The 18,657-nt window shown below is 49.2% G+C and overlaps 2 protein-coding genes across 3 annotated transcripts in view; one reads left to right on the top strand and one right to left on the bottom strand.

Annotated features, from left to right (window-relative positions):
- Positions 1 to 546: 546 nt before the first annotated feature.
- Positions 547 to 4,090, top strand: PSMG4 (proteasome assembly chaperone 4). Its single transcript, XM_068163021.1, has 3 exons — positions 547 to 936; positions 1,068 to 1,143; positions 2,186 to 4,090. The coding sequence occupies exons 1-3, from the start codon at positions 736 to 738 to the stop codon at positions 2,305 to 2,307; spliced, it is 399 nt and encodes a 132-aa protein (XP_068019122.1). The 5' UTR covers positions 547 to 735; the 3' UTR covers positions 2,308 to 4,090.
- SLC22A23 (solute carrier family 22 member 23) overlaps positions 3,530 to 18,657 on the bottom strand; it is a 108,029-nt gene continuing 92,901 nt past the window's right edge. For both annotated transcript variants that reach the window (XM_068163019.1, XM_068163020.1), the window contains 4 exons: positions 16,633 to 16,865; positions 14,495 to 14,527; positions 12,188 to 12,311; positions 3,530 to 8,224 (listed from right to left, as the gene is read on the bottom strand). In XM_068163019.1, coding sequence (XP_068019120.1) covers positions 7,867 to 8,224; positions 12,188 to 12,311; positions 14,495 to 14,527; positions 16,633 to 16,865 — 748 coding nt within the window. In that variant the 3' untranslated portion in view covers positions 3,530 to 7,866. The remainder of the gene's footprint in view (positions 8,225 to 12,187; positions 12,312 to 14,494; positions 14,528 to 16,632; positions 16,866 to 18,657) is intronic.

Raw genomic sequence — 18,657 nt, 5'->3', positions numbered from 1 at the left:
CTGAAACCCCCGAGGATCCTGCCGGGTGGCGCCCGGCAGCCGCTGGCACGCTTTTTCCGGCGGTGCGTCCGCAGCCAGCGCTTCCCCTGCCATCTAGTGGGGTTTCTGCAGCCCTGCAGCCCTACCAATCTGTGCTGCTGTGGAGCCCACACCGGGCGGGGCGCGGACATGGACCAGGAGGAGTATGCATCGCCCAGGGCGGGGCGGAGCCCCGTGGAAGCGGCAGTGTGCAACGGGAAGAGGCTGAAGGCTGGGGTCGGGGGAAGACCACAGCGGGGGCGTGCACCGGGATTGTGCACACACGGAGTGTTGTGCACCGGCGAGACGGTGTAGGCGCCGGGGAGAGGCTGCGTCGTCCAGGGAGAGGGCGATGTAAGGTGTGTGCACCGATCAGGGGTAGTGTACCAGTGTACCCTTCGGTGGGTAGTATTACGGCCGGGGAGGTCTGTGCGCGGAGGGGTGCCCCGGGAGCGAGCCGTGGGCGGTGCGGGCGGCCGCGGCGCGGGGGGGGGGGGGGGGGGAGGCATTCACCGGGGGAAGAACAGACTGAGGGAAACCCGCCCTGGGAAACACGCTCCCATCCCACCACCCGGTAACTACCGGACGTGGCGTGACCGGGGCGGGCACAGCGGGGCGGAGCGGAGCGGAGATCCGCCTCCCCGGGCAGCGGGCAGAGCGGGCTGCCCGGTCGGGCCTTGCTTGCCGCGGGCCTGGCCGCAGCGGGAAGAGAGGCCGATGGAGGAGACGGCGGCGGGCGACGGGGCAGCGGCGGGGTCGGGGGCAGCGGCGGGCGGCATCGCCCTGCACGACTTCAGCGGGTGGCTAGGCGAGCAGCGGGTGCATTTCCACGCCATGAGGCTGCAGGATTCGCTCTTTCTCTGGGTGGGAGCCGCGCCCGCCCTCGCCAGTCTGGCCGTCGCCATGTGCAGTCCCCGGGTGAGTGTCCCCGCAGCATCTCCCGGGATGCTACCGGGGTGCGGTGCAGGGATGGAGGGTGGCCGGCGGGGTCCCCCGCGCAGCTCCTGGCCGTGGACCGATCCGTGCTCTCCTCTGTGCTCCTTTCGCAGGACAGCATCCCGGTGGCTGCCTCGCTGCTGGGGGACCCGTCCGATACCACCTCCGCCTGCCTCGCCCGACGCTTGGGTAGGTGCTGGGGTGGCGGCTGGGCGCTCCCATGGTGTGCGGGGAGCGGAGCCCGCCCGCGCCGAGGCGGGGGGACAGGTCATAGAGCCAGAGAATCGTTTTTGTTGGAAGAGTCCTTTCAGATCATCAAGTCCATCAAGACCACTAAACCGTGTCCCTCAGCACCACAGCTAGATGGCTTTTAAATCTCTTCAGGCATGGGGACTCCCCCACTTCCTTCGGCAGCCTGTTCCAGGGCTTGACAACCCTTTTGGTGAAGAAATTGTTCATGTCCAACCTAAATGATTCCTGGCACGACGTGAAGCCGTTTCCTCTCTTCCTGTCACTTGTTCTTTGGGAGAAGAGACTAGCCCCTACCTTGCTCCAACCTCCGTTCAGTTAGTTGTAGAGGGTGAGGCGGTCTCCCTTGAACCTCCTTTTCTCCAGACTAAACAACCCCAGCTCCTTCAGCCACCTCTCACAAGACATTCTCCAGACCCTTCATCAGGTTTTTTGCCCTTCTCTGGACCCACTCCAGTACCTCAATGTCTTTCTAATAGTGAGGGCCAGAAAACCTAACCCAGTATTCGAGGTGCAGCCTCACCAGTGCCCAGTGTAGAGGGATGATCCGTGCTCTGGTCCTGCCACCCACACCACTGCATATAGAGCATGTAGGCTGGGCCTGGGCAGAACCATTTGTGGTGGCTTCTGGCCCATTCACGCTGGCGTGGATTTCACTTTGAAACTTAGTTCAGAAGCATCCAAAATCCACCAGAAGCACTGACATGCTTTCCAGTGGCTAATGGCATTTTGCATCAGGCCAAAACTGACAGTCACCAGGCTTGTACTGCTGATTTCAGTAAGGTAGAGAGTTTTGCTTAATGCACCAGTACTCAGGTCCTTGTTCTCCTCTTCCTTTATGGCTGCATCCAGCACAGCAGGAGTGGAGAACATTGTGTTGGAAATCTGCATGGTACAGGTTTTTAAAAGCTTGCTTGATCACCATCATCATCACCTTTATATAACAGCAAACTGGAGCTGAAAACTCTGTTCTGTGTTTCAGCCAGCAAGACCAAAAAACAGATCTTCGTCAGCTACAATCTTCAGAACACTGACAGCAATTTCACCTTGCTCATAGAAAACAGGATCAAAGAAGAGATGATGGCATTCCCAGAGAAGTTTTGACTTTGCACTGCTGTGAAACAACCTCAGGTTTTTGTTTTAGAAAAACTGGTTGCAAGTTCCAGGCTGCTGTCGAGTTGGTGTATTTGGGTTGTACTATTTTAACTGAATTTGCAATTATTAAATACAGGTAGATGTAAATAGAGCTGGACCTGCAATTGGTTATTCCTCCCCCCACTCTGCCGTGCCAGTTTGCTGCCCTGTGAGTGAGCAGAGTAGAAAATAGGCTGCAGTGTGTGAACATCATTATAGAAGTGCCTGGCTTCCGTTCAGTATTGGGATCTGGTGGAAAATCATTCCAAATTCTATCTGTACAACTGATCTGCCATAGACTAGGATTGAACATAGTATATCAGCTTTTAGTGGTCTGGTAAAAAATCCTCACACTTCCATGCTGTAAAGCTGTGTCATACAACAAATGTTACTTTGCTCCTTTCAGCCCTGCCGCCGCCATCACAAAGCATCCTGCTGCTCTCTGGACCTGCTTTGAGGTAGAATGGGTTTCTGTTCAAAAGCAGATCCATGGGCTCTTGTATCCAATGAGAAGTGTAGCTACAAGGTAACTCTTACAACCCTCAAATCAGCTGTGGAGACAACAGCATGGCGAGCATTGGCAGATGTCAATGCATGCTGTGGCGCACCGTGGCAATTTGGAGGAACCTGATGAGTTGCAGGTTCTCTCTTTTTCATTGCCAGTTGAGCCCTGACTCGGCCATGAACTTCTGACACAAAACTGGTGCTGCTGTTCCGAAGAAACACAATGAACTTACCCTGCTGTGGTGCCAAAATGGGCAACCAAAAACTGTTAACTGAGGCTGCTGATGTAGAAGGTACAGCCCCTAGATGAGTCTCATCCGAAGGGGCCTGAACACCCAGAAGGCTTCGAAATTGCAGGTTTGAATGTGGGTGTAGAGGGTCCTTCATTCCCTGGTGAGATCAGGTCCTTGGCTGCAATTCAACATCAGAACAGCAGAAGCAACTGCTGGAGATTATTTTTAATTTACACCACCCAGGAAACAGTCAACTGTTCTGTGATTGACTGTAAAGGATAATTAGTTGCAAATCGCCGTGCTGATTTAATTTGCCTGATTTACAGTCAGCTCACGCTGTTTGGAAAGGAAGGTAGGACTGTTTGATGAGGCATCACCAACCCGTGACAATTAGTTAGCTGCTGCTGGGCTGTTCCAGAAGTGACTGTAAGGGAGCCAGACCATGGAGAGCAAACTGATGGGACGACGTCATTTTATTCTGTACATTTACATACAAAGTTCTTCTCAGTAGGTACAACGGATGTAACATCATGCAGACATTTAGCTTGTAAGACTTTGTTTTCAGTACTTGATTTAAGCTTGTGCTATGAGGAAGCACCACCAGACTAATTCATGGTCAGAAACATACAGTAACACGATTCTTTAGAACTTCATCAGAAACTGAAATGGGGAGGGAGGTCTCGCCCCGCTGGACAGAACACACCGCACTCCTTTCCCGAGACGCTTTACACAACACATTTAAAATGAGGTTTGTCATTTTTCTTAAAAGAACAACAAAAAAAGGCAAGAACCAACAAAACAGAAGGGGAAAAAAAAAAATAGAGTGAGAGGGGAGATCATCCACCCCCCCCCTCCACTTCATAGTGTTGTTGTCTTATGTGCTGGCTATAGGCGCAACTCGACTTGACATTCACAGAGTTCAGTTAATGGCACTTCTGCTTCCAATTTGGTGACCTTTACTGTTTAGCTCCAGGAAGTGACAACAGCTGAGTAAAAAAAAAATATATATATATATTTTCATTAAAAATAAAAAAGGAGAGAAACAAACAAATGTCTGCTGAAGGAAAGCTAAAAAGTAAATCACAGAACTGCCTCTTCTGAGTGGCCACACACCACCCGCAAACAGGCTGACTGTTGTTAGCTATTTGCAGCATCTGGCCACTGAAAAAAAAACCTTAAAAAGGGGACAACCGCCCCAGGATCAAGCATAGTGTCACATTCACATTTTTGTTTAAGCTCACAAAGATAGGAAAAAGCCCTTAAATGGTAAACCCAAAGAAAAATGCGCTGATGGGCTGAGAGATTACTGAAGGTTCACAAGGCCAAAATGGACAGGACCGCTTTGACTTTGTGGTGGCCAGAAAGAGCCACCGGAGAAAAGCCTTTTCCTGGTGCTGGCTGTGGAGGAGATGCAGCTGAGGAGCCAATTGTGGAGCAGACTGGGACTCCAGCAGAGCCCTGTCCTGCCATGGGACCGGGCAGAGCAGCGTAAGCATCTCCTTTGTGCCCTGCTGCATCCATCACCTGGTACCCAGCTCCTCCGCACAAGACACGCTTAAGCCAAAGCTTTCCAACCCTGTGAGTGTGTGTGGAAAAAAGAATATGATCACAGAAATGTTCATCTTTCCAGGAAAAGGAGCAAAACTGGAGCTGCCAAGACAGGAAATTAGTTTGTGGTTTGTTGTCATGACAGAGGCAGAGGGCCAGACGAACTTGAGAAGCTGGGGCTCCCCACGCTGCAGAAGATCAGTACCAACTACCTGTTTTCAGCCCCAAAACCCCCCACCCCAAAAAGCAGCAAATCAAGTCAATTTCATAAAGATTTTACACAAAAAAAAAAACCTATATAATTGCTGCATGTTCCTGTCACCTTGCTTGTTTACTGTATAAACGTTGGTATGTTTAAACAGCCATTCTCTTCCCTGGGCCTGTCTGCCATCAGAGAGCAACTACTGGAATGGGAAATGATAAAGTGCTGTGGCCAACAGCAGGCAGCACACCAGGACCACCGACCATGCCAGCAGCAGCTTTGGGGATGGTCTACAAGAGCTGAACTGCAGTTTGAGCACCTGGATGCAGAGCCAATGGAGGAGGGAACCGCTGGCCCTGCAGCAGGGTGGATGGCAGGATGCTGCTCTCTGCACTGCTACCTTTGCCACTTTCAGGCCCTTTTTCTCCTTTCTTGTTTTGCTTCTTGAGTTTTGGTTGTTGGGTTTTTTTTGTGGTGAGCCCCCTTTCCCCTCACCTCACTCCACGTTCTCCAGTGTGTGGGGCTTGCTACAAGCATCTTGCGTCAAAGGCAAAAAGTATTGCACAAATTTGGCACATGAATACTGCACAGAGGAGTAAGGGCTGGGATTTCTCCTGTATGTGAATACAGACTGCAGAGGTCTCAGCACAGAATGAAGAGAGAGAAGCAGCCGTGCCCACACTCAACAATAACACTGGAGCGTAAGGAAGGTCAGGCTCTTGGTGTCCCAGCAAGTCTAGCGAAGGTGAAAAAAATCCCAGCAGGGTAACTTTGGGCAAAAGTACCATCAACTGGTCCAGTGTTTCTTACCAGGCTCAAGAAGAACCTGAATGTCCACATCTGTAGAAAAATTAGCAGCTTTAGGACAACATTGTTACTCTGAAGGCAACAATCTCTGCTGCTTCTGCAGGTTTACCTGTCTCCTTGCCCTTGTCAGCAACTGAGGCTGCTACTCTCCAATTTACTGGGGATTTAAGAGGGCAGCCTAATGGAGGATGGAAACTGTTAAGTACAGTAGTTAATCAACAATATACACAGCAAAGGAGAAAAGGGGGAGGGGAGGGAGAGGAGGAAAGTGCAACCGGGTGCTTTCCATGCGTCGGAGCATGAGATGTACACCAAACCAAGTGGCAATCGTATGGACACTCAACACAACATCAACATCCCGCTGCTCTGCTTAGCTCAGTGTCTGTGCTAGTGAGCAATCACAAATGGATGGCCTGCGTGGGAGAGGAGGGGAGGGAGAGCAAGGAGGGTGACTGCAATGCAAGAAGCTCTTTGTATAGAAAGTCCTTGCATTGAATGGGATCCTCACCATATTCACGCAGGGTATAGGGGCTAGAGAAGTCAGGTGGCCACTATCAGAGTGCCACCTACACAGTAGGAGACAAATTGGATGCTCACTTTGTTCATCCCATAGTAGGATCAGGGAAATTTGAGTTGAGTGATGTTGTGGGGTTTTGGGGTTTTGTTCTGAATGAAAATTCTACAGGAGCAGTTGGGGACTGGGGGGAAATCGGAGTAAGTTCACTGGACATTGAGTAAGAACAAGAAAACATCTCCCATGACAGCCAATAGCAGGCTGTAAATCATTATTCACAGGCTATCAATTCATTCCTTTCCAGTGGTCATTTTGTCCACCTACATTGTAGTCAAAGTCAGGCTTCATGCGGCTCTGAGCAACCTGCTCTAATTAAAGACGTCCCTGCTCACCGCAGGGGCATTGGACTAGCTGACCTTTAAAGGTCTCTTCCAACCCAATGCATTCTATTACTCTACGGCTGAAAATTCAAACCTTGGTTCTAAATCCAGGTAAGGCAATGCCAGCACACTTATTTCTCAGGAGCAGGAATCCCACCTCTGCTGCCTTTTGGAATAAAAGTGCAGGTTGTAGCCCGTGCTCCTTTCTTTTTATCCTTGCTGGTCCATTCTCTTCTCCTGGAGCAGTTATCTGAGGGTTTGGGCCTCCCAGTAACTAAAGCCATTCTGGGCAACCCAAATCTTTACCTCATTGGTCAGATCATTTACATAATCCACACTTACAAGCAAGAACTGTTTAAAATCGATTAATGGACACTAAAAATGCAGAAGGTTGGTTCTGACTGAAAAACCAGCATGTTTGGGCAGGGTCTTCTTCACTGCATTCACTGGAAAGAAAACCCCAACTGATTTAGAAAGTAACTTTTAAGTGCACATGGGCTAGGAAAACAAAGAGAAGCTGCCTAAAATGCAGTCAGAGTTTGAGTCACAACAGGTTTTGCTTATTGGTTGTTTGTGGGTTTTGTTTGTTGGGTTTTATTTCTTCTTCCTCTTTCGGGTGTCGTTTGGTTTGGGGTTTTTTTTTTGGTGTATACAAACACAGCAGGCAACCTGGGCGCTTGGACTTCCTAGACAGGCAGAAGAATGTCACACAGGTCTGAATTTCAGTCAGTTCAACTTTGCAGTGGATCCCTCTTTTCCTTTAAAGAAACACAAAAAAACAAAACAGAAAACAATCCCCTCCCCCTGTGGTTTCTCTCTTGGAATGGCTGCACCAATCGTAACAAGATGGCTTCACTTTTGTTATCTATGACAGGCAAAGGAAATAAAGTGCTTCTTGAGAATAAATCAAAATAAATATACTTATTTAATGGGAGGGGGGGGAAAAAAGAAAGAGTTCTGAAGGGCTACCTCCAGCCAAGTCTTTTCTCAGGTGAGTCTTTTTCCCCATCATGCTTTGTTTTTTCTCCAAGAGTAATCTGCACAACAGTTGAAGATGCCAAATGTTGCTTTAGCAGCAGAGTTGAATTCCCCCAAGTCTGTGTCTGCTCTGTCACTGGTCTGTAAATTTTGTGCAAAACACCTTTGCCCAAAGTGCTGCTCCTCCTGCACAACAGCATCAAACAAAATACAAAAGAAAGAGGAGATGGGGCGGGGGGGGGGAACCCCCAAAACCACAAGGAAACAAACTAAAACCAACCCAGCTGAAAACAAAACAGAACAAAAAACCCAACCCAACCCCCAAAAAGAAACCTAAGGAGGGAAAAGAAAGCATCCACCCGGTTACATGGACTTCATTCCGTTGGCAGTGGTGTTCTCCGAGATGCCGTCGCTGACGGCTACCGAGTCGTGGAGGCCGGAGTAATCCTTGAGTTCAGAGTTTGTCAGGAGCAGGGGCTGCTCGCCCTTCTTGTGCGGCAGCAGGGGCTGCCGGGTGTAATGTTCCCCGTCCGGGATGTTCTCGGGGAGGTTCTGGTTCTTGCTCTCCGGCAGCAGCAGGATGCAGATGATGCAGATGAGCGTACAGCAGGCAAAGATGACGTGGTGGAGGAAGTAGCCTTTCTGGTTGTGCAGCTCCATGATGGGGGCGGTCAAGCGTCCAAAGCCCGCGCTGGCCAGGACCAGCCCCAGGCCACCTCCTCTGCAATGACAGCAAAGATGAGAGCCTGGCCCTGCGACCGGCTCCTGCCAACACAGCCCCAATAGTACTGCAGCCTTAATGCGTCCCTGAGGTTAATCAACCCCCTGTCTGCCATCACTCCAGCATCCCACATCTCTCTCTGGATTACTCACACTGCAGTTACTCCAGTCAGGAGTTGCTTTGCTGCAGCAGATTGCTGTTGCCTAATTGCCTCAGTGTGAGGAAACAGAATCCCAGAATCCCAGCCTGGTGGAATTCTGAAGAACCTCTGGAGACATTCCAGACCTGCCTTGGACAACCTGCTTTGGGTGACCCTGCTTTAGCAGGACAGTCGGACTAGATGGTCTCCAAAGGTGCCTTCCAACCCCCATCATGCTGGGATTCTGTAATGCCATCTATTCACCCACTCACTGCTGATCAGATGGGCTCAGGTGCTTCGGTCCCTGGCCCAAAAGCAGAGACAAAATTATTAGCAGTAACTGGACCTTACAGAAGACAAATGAATGGCTTTACATCAACTACTTGGAAAAAACCATCTCACCAGCTATCAAGTGTACCAGAAATCACAGCACTATAAACCTGCAAATGCCAAATTCACTCAGCCAAGAACAGTATTAAGGCTGATCCTCACCAAATCCTTTCCAAAATCTACTGCTGCTCACTTGACAGCTACAGGGCAACAAGCATAGGACTCAGTGAGGGTGGTGAGACCTTGGCACAGGTTGCCCAGAGAGGTGCATCCCTGGAAACATTCCAGGTTGCATTGTTTGGGGCTCTGAGCAACCTGCTGTCATTGAAGGTGCTCCTGCTCACTGCAAGGGGGTGGGGGGCTGGACTAGATAACTTGAAAGGGTCCCTTTCAACCCAAAGCAGGATTCTTGGGACACTAATTGGATCAAAACTTCATGTATGGACCTTCTGATTCTCCAGCCTAAGCAGAGCATCTTTCACAGCTACCAGCCCTTTTCCCAAAGGCTGCTAAGGCCCCTATGAAACACTTGCCAGCTTCCTGATGGAAATTTGGAAGGCCAGCTGAATGCAGCCATTGTGCTGCTGGCTTCCCTACAGCTTCATTAATACACTCACACGAGTAATCGACACAACCAGCTTGGAACGCATGGAAAATCACCCTTCAAGCTGGCTCTGGAGCAACAAAAGCCCAGCTCATTTACATCAGGGCTTGCTATGGCTAAATTGTATCTCAACCCCTGAGAAGGACCTGAGGTGAGTTTTAAAAGCTGCTGAAGGAGGACATCAAGCAAGCTGAAAGGAAACGGGAAAAGGCAACAACAAAGATGTCTCTGTCAGTACAGGTCAAGTGGCTTCAGATTTGGAGGAGGGAAAAGGAAGAAGAAAAAACTTTTTTCCATATGATGTCAGTAATTAGAGCAAGCATTAATTTGTCCAGTGCCATCAAAACCTGGAAGAAGGTGGCTTGAAAATATTTCAGGGTCTGTGTCCCAGAAGAGTTTTTTTTTAATGTGTGATTCTGCTGCAAACACAAAAATGGGAGGAAAAAAAAAACCAACCAACCAAACCAAAAGTGGAAATACTGCCAGGGGAGCAGAGAGATGTTAATCCTGCCTTCAGATGACTATTTGTCTGTCCTGAGCAAATGGGCTGACATGGCATGGCTCAGAGTACAGAAGAAAAAGAACGCTGCTCGAGCTGGAAAAGACTCTGTGAGTACCTACTGCAGCTGCCTGCACAAAGCAGGGCTGATGCTGAATTCAGACCTGAACTGGGACATGAACCAGCACTGGCTTTCAAAGGTGTTCTGCTGTTACTGTGATCCTCTCTGATGAGGAAAGGCTGTTTAACCTGGAAAAGAGCAGGCTGAGACAGGATCTTCTCAATGCTGATCAACAGCTGAAGGGTGGGGGGCAAGAAGTTCCACCTGAACTTCTTTGCTGTGAGGGTTCTGGAGCCCTGGAGTAGGCTGCCCGGAAAGGTTGTGGAGTCTCTTTGTCTGTAGAGATTCCAAAACTGCCTGGGCACTGCAATCCTGAGCAATCTGCTCTGATTAACCCTGCTTTAACAGGGGGTTGAACTAGATGATCACCAGAGGCTCCTTCTAACCCTCACCAGTCTGGGATTCGGTGAAACTGTCCTGGTTTTATCTCGCCCAGCAGCTGAGCTCTAACAGTCCGCTCAGTTTCCCAGTTAGGGAACCAAACCCTTGTCTGTATAGCAGGCAAGCATTCCACCACTGAACCACTACTGCAATGCTCTAGGTGGGCAAGGAGAAAAAGGACCTGGGAGGCAGAGTTGAGATAAGGGAGAGTTACTGGTACCAGGCAATACAAAGGAAAATGCTGGTGTATGTAGCAGCAGGGGAACACTTCTTTTTGTTGAGTTGGGAGATTGTAGTCTTGATCACCTTAATCTGTGTATCCAGTGCATGTCCAACAGGGGTGTGTCTAGTGATGGGGCCTGATTTGCATGAGCAGCCCCATCCAGGGAAAGCAGAGGCAATGTGGGTTTAGGTCACTTGAAGCGCTGTGATAGGCTGCGTGGCTTGTCCTGATGGGTAAGCTAATGCCAAGGGGATAATACACTTGTCTGAAGTTTGAATCCTGGATCTGAAGTGGGCAGTGAGACTATCTGAACTCTTTGAATGATTTGCCTGCAGCCCCTTGGTGGGGGAATAAGAGATGCCCTCTGCTATCAGAGATGTGCAAATAGCATGTGCTTGTGAATGTCAGGTCTGCCACCCCAGAATGTGAAAGGTGACAGAAGCAAAGGGTGTGGCCTGAAATTGTGCCGGGGAGGTTAGATTGGATATTAGGACAAATTTCCTTCCTGAAAGAGTGGTCAGGCATTGGAACAGGCTGCCCAGGGAAGTGGGGGAGTCACCATCCCTGAAGATGTTCAAAGAACATGTGGACAAGGCACTTTGAGACATGGTTTAGTGCCATAGTGGTGTTATGTTGATGTCTGGACTTATGATCTTGGAAGTCTTTTCCAACTAAAACAATTCTATGTTTCTACTACTGACCAGGATGAAAGTGCTGCTCTTCACAAGAACACTGAGCCTCTGCTAAGACAGATCTGATGACTTGATCTGCAATAAAGGCAGACTTGCAGAGCACTTATGTGCACCAAAAGCATTTAACGCTTGACATTGCAACACCTCCTTTCTACTGCAGCACGCCAGACCTGGCCTGATTAACCTGCCTGATGATTACATGCACCTACTTGTCCCCCTGTACTCAGCACTGTTGAAACCATACCTTGAATACTGGGTTCAGTTTTGGACTTCTCACTACAAGAAGGCCATTGAGGTGCTAAGAAAAGGTCTGGAGAACAGTTCTTGTGAGGATTGGCTGAGGAAACTGGGGTTGTTCAGCCTGGAGAAAAGGAGGCTGAGGGCAGACCACCTTGCTCTCTGCAACAGCCTGAAAGGAGGTTGGAGTGAGGTGGGGGGTCAGTCTCTTTTCCCAAGAAGCAAGTGATAGGACAAGAAGAAACAACCTCAAGATGCATTGGGGTGGTTTAGGTTGGACATGAGAAACAATTTCTTCATCAAAAGGTTGTCAAGCCCTGGAACAGGCTGCTCAAGGCAGAGGTGGAGTCCCCATCCCTAGAGGGCTTGAAAAGCCATGTAGATGTGGTGCTGAGGGATGCGGTTTAGTGGTGATCGGGCTGCACTGGGTTGACAGCTGGATCTGATGATCTGTAAGGTCTCTTCCAACCAAAATGATTCTGTGATTCTGGGAATCTATGATTCTGTGATGTGACACAAGGTGGAGCCCTTGGAAACAAAGCCTCTATCTCTGGATGGGCATTTACTTAAGGAGACCAACTGCGAGGCATTACAGAGTGACCCAAAAATTGCTGTGAGGTCTCCAATGACGAGGGATTTCCCCTCCCGTGCAAGGCATTAAGTGACACAGCCCGTTACCAATTAGATGAGGATAATTTCATCCCCATCCTTTGAGGAGGAGAGGTCCAATGTCTCACCTGATGACCGTGGGTGTGATTTCAGCACAGAAGAACACGCTGAGGCTTCCGACGGCATGCGATGAAAACATCCCCACGATGGAAAAGGCGGTGGAGAATTTGTCTTTGACGCTGTCACTCATACCTGCCAAGACAAGGGTGCTCATGAGAAGCCAAAAGGAGGCCAAGCCTCCCAAAAAAGAAAACAAGAAAATAGGTTTAATGTTACTCACTCTCCCTAGACAAGTACCTGAGTCATTTGCACTACTAATTTAAAACTGGCATTTATAATACCCATTCCTCAAGCACCCAGGACAGAAGCATGCAGGAACAAAATTGTAATAGGCCCAAAATGGTAGCTGTCTCAGAATGATTTATGCCCAGCCACCACAAAAATACACCTTTGGGCAGTCTTCTAGGCACCAGCCACTTCCCTCCCACATCTGACAGACAAGTGAAGGCAGACAGCATTTATTAAGCTGCCCAGCATCTGGCACAGCTTGGTGGTGGTTTAGGCACTGGAGAGGATAGAGAGCCAAGAGGGGAAAGGAATAAAATCATTGCCAACTCCAGGGTGAGCCTCTGCACCTGATCTGTCTGCAAAGCCTGCTGTAAACTCCAGCATGGCAGCTCTAGGTAATGTCAGGAACAGTGAACCACTCCCCTAAGTCACCTCCTTTCATAGTTTCATAGTTTCATTCAGGGTTGGAAGGGACCACAAGGATCATCTAGTTCCAACCCCCCTGCCATGGGCAGGGACACCCCACACTAGATCAGGCTGGACAGAGCCTCATCCAGCCTGCTCTTAAACACCCCCAGGGACGGGGCCTCGACCACCTCCCTGGACAACCCATTCCAGGGTCTCACCACTCTCATGGGGAAGAACCTCCTCCTCACATCTAGCCTGAATCTCCCCACCTCCAGCTTCATTCCATTCCCCCTAGTTCTATCACTACCTGAGATCCTGAGATCCTGAGATCATTCAGTCTATCACTACCTGAGATCCTTTGCCCAATCATCCCATGACTGGATGGCAGCAAGGTTTATGGGAGCAAACAGAGCAGGGAGGCACCCCAGTAAAACTAAATAAAATTGTCTCCTGGCCATGATGACAACACACCCCTCACTTGATACCCACATGCCCATTCTGTGAGCAGGCCCAACAGTTAACCCAGCACTGCCAGGGCACCACTAGACCACATCCCTCAGCACCACATCTACAGGGCTTTAAAATCCCTCCAGGGACAGGGACTCCACACTGCACTTGGCAGCCTGTTTCAAAGCTTGACAACTCTTTAGGGAAGAAATTGTTCCTGGTGTCCAATCTAAACCTCTCCTGGCACAACTATCTCCTCTTGGATGTCTGATCCAGGGTTGTACAAACCCATGTAGTCCATCCTTGCTAGTGAAGAGGCCACATCGTTTACAGAAACTATGAGGAGAACATGTCATGACTAATGGAACCACTGGGGAAAGGGCCTGGAGGTTTGCAGCTAACACCTCCCACCTTCCTCCAGCCAAGGCCTAAGACCTGCCTAGAGAAAGGGCTGCTCATTCAGTCCCAAGCAGGTGCACTCTCTGGATTGGATCCAACACAAAGTAATGCTAGTTTTTCTTCCTACTGAAGATGAGAGCTCTCAGGGGACAAAAAGGAATTCAGCTTAGGTTACAGCTTCCAAAGTGTGCTACAGGCTGCTTAGGCCAGATACTGCCAGCAGATAAGGACACAAGCCATGCTTACAAACTATGAGCTCTGAGTCTCTCAGCTGCACCTCTGACTCCACAGAGTGTTGTGACTGCTTGGCAGAAGAGACCTTGGAAGAGCTGGGCAAGGATAGGTCTGTTAAATCCAACGCAGAAGGGCTCTCTGCCAGCTTTTGTTCCCCTGCAGCCTGTCACTGGATTGCTGTTATAGAACTTCAGGCTGGGATAAGGTGTCCAGGGAAGTATTTCTTAAGGTGCCCAAGTCCCCTTATCAGAAAGGATTTCAACATCTTAGATCTTTCTGGAGAAGACCACACTGGGAATGTTGCTTCTGAAATGGGGTCTTTCTGAAAAATTCTTGCCCCATATCTAAAACTAAACCTGGGGGGACTCCTGTACCCTGCTCCTGACATGCAGGAGCAAGTCAAGACTACGTGGAAGGGATGCTACAGTGAGAGATATCACCTAACCAAACAGGTCTGGCTATGAGTGTGGTCCCAAGGCACTGTATAGGACTGACCTTTCACCATGCACCCCCCTGAACCAGCAACCCTGCTCTGGGGGGCTTTGGCTCCCAGGGAAGTGCTTCCTGCATGATGCAGACTTGTCCATAAACCACCATACCTGAGTCTGGAAGTTGACTGTATTTTCCAATCACTGGATCCAAAGCCACAGAAGTTTGGGTAAGATAAAAATCAGAGAGGAAGGGAGAGAAAAGAAGAGCATATTGTTACATACTTATTTATTTAAAGGAAAAGAAACCAAACCCAGTAAATCCCATGTGCCACCCTCACCCCTCACACAGTTCTCCTTCCCCATGCCATGACTGAGCCATCTTCCCATGGCCACCAGATAGGACACACCATTATTTGCAAGCCCCTTTCAGCTGGAGGACAGCATGCTAATGAGACAGTGATAACAAATGCAGCAGCACAGTGTTTTTAAGAGCCCCAGAGTTACCACTGGGACTAACACAAAGGCCTCTTTGTCCTTAACGAAGGGGGAGAAGAGAAACTGCCTTCATGCTGAAGCTCTGAGGAAAAGGCCAACAGAGGCTGTAGTTAGAGATCAGAAGTTCAGCCACCAACAATGTCCTCCCCAAAAGCTTGGGCTGGTGGTCCATGTGTCATGCCAACCACCAGCTATCATGTGTACAGGGATTTAGCAAGGGGAAGGGCAGCTGGGCACAGCTCTGCTGGTCACCTCCCAGGTGACATCTCATAGTCCAGAAGAAAGGCCAAAAAGAGCAAGCCTCAAGGTCTGCTGTGGATTTGCTGCTGATGGAGAACACCCCTCTCCCTCCTTTCACTTTCCTTCTCAAATCCTGGTTCTGTTTGCCAAATATACCCCAATGATTCTAAGCTAAAACACACAGGAGGCTGCAACAGATTTCATGGTCAGCAGGATCATTTCTTCTCTCCAAACACTGTCCACCTCTTCTGAAGAAGAAAGGGAGCATGGTTTAAAGATGGAGAAGACAAACTGCTCCCAATGTCAAGGCTGCCTTTTCCTCCTCTTCTCATAAAGGGAGTAGTGAAGGCAGAGTGGGAAAGGCTGAGGCGCACACAATGTTGAGAGAAGTCAAGGTGCCAACTCAGCAGCAAGCACCTAGAGTCCAGGCCTTTAGGATTTTGGAGTGCCCTCCACATGATGAAAGAGGTTCCCTGTCTCTCTCCTACACTCCCACAAAATGTGTTCACCGGAGGTTAACTTGGTAAACACTTTCAGGAGACATGGTCTGTAAATCTAGACAACTCTTGCTGGCTTGGGGCTACCATCAGCATGTGGAAATGTGGAATCCTTCCAGCCTCAACACAAAAAGCTCTCTCATTAAAGCCCTTAATTATTTCTAAATTTAGAAATGGAAACCAGCAACAAGCAGTGTTCTGGTGTGCATCTCACAGCCAGTTTGTCCAAAGCACATCTCAACCCTCGGCCTCCTTCCTTGGGGTGAGTTTTCTTGAGACAGAGGTCTAATGATTGGCAACTGTAAGAGCGGCCAACCACCCCTCACCTTCTGTCTGCTTCAACACCTCTCTGAGCCACCACACTCAGCTTCCTCAACCAACAGAAAATAAAGACAAGGGAATAATATTTTTTTTTTTCAGAAATGAAAATTTATGTACTGGTGTTAAATTTAAGCAGCTCAAACGGGCCAGAGACAGGTCACCACCTGCAAAGGATGAGGTGAGACACTCTTTGCTTCTGGCAGAAACAACACGTTTGAAAAGCTGTGTTACCTCATGAAGTTGTGTGCACACATTTACATAGACTATACCCCCCCACACACACATACATTAAAAGCAGAGCCTCTCAGTTGCATATTTCCATGCTAGCTCTATATTACTCATATGTACAAGATGCTCTGAGCAGGTGGAGAACATCCACCTATTAACTTCTGCTTGTTTAGAGGCTACTCAAGAAGCAGACTCAAATGGGGAAGTTTTCCCTTCCCAACCCCTAGCAGCTCCTCTCCCAGAGGGTGTGTCACTGAAATAGATTAAAAGTGTTTTTTTGTTTATGTGACAGACCCAAAGCTCAACAAGCTTCACCACTGGGGCTCACCCAGAACAGAATGCCTTTTGATAATGAGCCCAAGACAAGGAGCGCTTGAGGAATCCTTCCAATGAATACAGCTTCTTAAATTAAGCAGGTATAGGGCAAGCCACAAACCTGAGCAAGGCAAAGGAAATGCTCACATTTCTGGGTTCCTTATTTGCATGCCAAATTTGTGGCTCTGTAAAATCTCATCTCCAACTTACAGTTGAGAAGGCCCAGCTGCAGAAGCGATGCCAGGGCTGTGAGGATCATGAAAAGCAGGAGTCCTCCTCTTCTTCCTAGAAAGCCAACCACTGGGCACATGGCCAGGCAGGAGGCCAGCGCAATCCCAGCCATGGTGTAGTAGTCGGCATAGAAGTTGTGGGTAATTGCCATCTTCGCCTCGTGCCCCATCATGCTCTTTGCAAAGCAGTGGTGTATGCCATAACCAGTCAGCCTGGGAGAAAGAGGAGAGGGCAAGAGGAAAGAATTGATGGTCACACACTGCAGCATAATTCAATGTAGGAACACATCAATGCAGGAAGAATGCAGGCTGTAGAATGTCCTTTCCCAAAGAGATTCTAAACCTGCCTGGACACAACACTGGGCAACCCACTGTGGGTGACTCTGAGTTAGCAGGGGGACTTGGAGTAGATCATAGAATCAACCAGGGTGAAAGAGACCTCCTAGATCATCAAGTCCAACTGATTGCTCATCCCTATCTAATCAACCAGACCATGGCACCAAGTGCCTCATCCAGTCTCTTCTTAAATACCTCTATGGACATTGATCCCATCACCTGCCTGGGCAGCCCATTCTAGTGGCAAATCACTATTTCTGTGAAGAACTTCTAACATCCAGCCTAAACCTCCCCTGGTGCAGCTTGAGACTGTGTCCTCTTGTTCTGCTGCTGGCTGCCCGGGAAAAGAGACCAACCCCCACCTGGCTACAGCCTCCTTTCAGGTAGTTGTAGATGGCAATAAGGTCTCCCCTGAGCCTCCTCCTCTCCAGGCTAAGCAACCCCAAGCTCCCTCAGCCTCTTCTCATAGGGCTTCTCCTCCAGACCCCTCACCAGCTTTGCTGCCTTTCCCTGAACACGTTCCAGCAACTCAACATCCTTCTTGAACTGAGGGGCCCAGAACTGGACTCAGTACTCAAGGTGTGGCTAGAGTACTATCTCCAGAGGGCCATTCCAACCCCCTCCATACTGTGACTCTGTGAATACAAAACCTAGTGCAAAAAGACTCATCTCAGACTACCAGGTGCTACTGTAAAAATAAGCAGTGACCAGATGCCACCTAGCCAGGTCGGCTGTTACTCAAGGGAGCAGGCTGTCTTTATTGATGTCTTGGTTTCAGAGACAGAGCTCTTGAACCCTTCTCAAAGGAATTAAAGAAAACACTCCACACAGGATTGGAAAGAACTGGAAGTTTAAAATGAAAGCATTGTTCATAACTACCTACTACAATACAAAGCATATAAAATACACAAAGCTTCATAGTCCACCTTGGCCATGGTTCTCCAAAAAAACCCACAACCTTAGGCCAAAGCTTCCCACCACCTTCCTCCAAACCTGGCCAAACACCTATCCCTCTCTGCCCCCCCAGCTACAAATTCAGCTTTTCAACTCCAGGGTGAGCCAGGTCACTCCAGGTCCCGGCTGGCAGCATTGCCAAGGCTGAGCCAGGCCTCACTCCCTCGCACCAAACCCCCAGTAAAGCTCTGCATGTATGTCCTCCTGAGAGCAGAGAGGGAAGAAAAAGGGGAGAAACTGACTCTGCACCCAGTTTATATAGACAGTGCAGAATATGATAACAAGTTACAATTTCCTGGGTCCATCTAGTCCCTCTGGAGGACCTTAAGGAACTCTACAGTTCCTAAAAGGCATCCAGTCTCAACCTGTAACAACTGACAGGCAGCACCTTCTTCTGACACACATCCAAATCAGATTTAAATGCCTCAAACTTGTGCTCCTGTGGCATTAATTATTCCAAAGTTCCCACCCAGGGTGCCAGCAGCAGATATCTGCATGCACATGGCCACGTGAGACCACTGGTGATGGTGATGCACTTGCAGCATGACATTGGAGAAGACACACAATGCTGCGACCTGAAACAGCCAAGTTCCTTCATGTTTGCTATGGCAAAAATCACTGCCTGCAGCAACAGCTGGTGTTTTTCCTGGATAATTGTCAGCACTAGTGAAAGGTTCCACACACAGAAACAGAGGAGCTCCCCCACCACTTCCTA

The sequence above is a fragment of the Melanerpes formicivorus genome, unplaced genomic scaffold (assembly GCF_026170545.1).
Source record: "Melanerpes formicivorus ecotype bairdi unplaced genomic scaffold, bMelFor1.0.p_v2 SCAF_69, whole genome shotgun sequence".
Taxonomy (NCBI): domain Eukaryota; kingdom Metazoa; phylum Chordata; class Aves; order Piciformes; family Picidae; genus Melanerpes; species Melanerpes formicivorus.
This window is presented reverse-complemented; position numbering and strand designations above follow the sequence as displayed.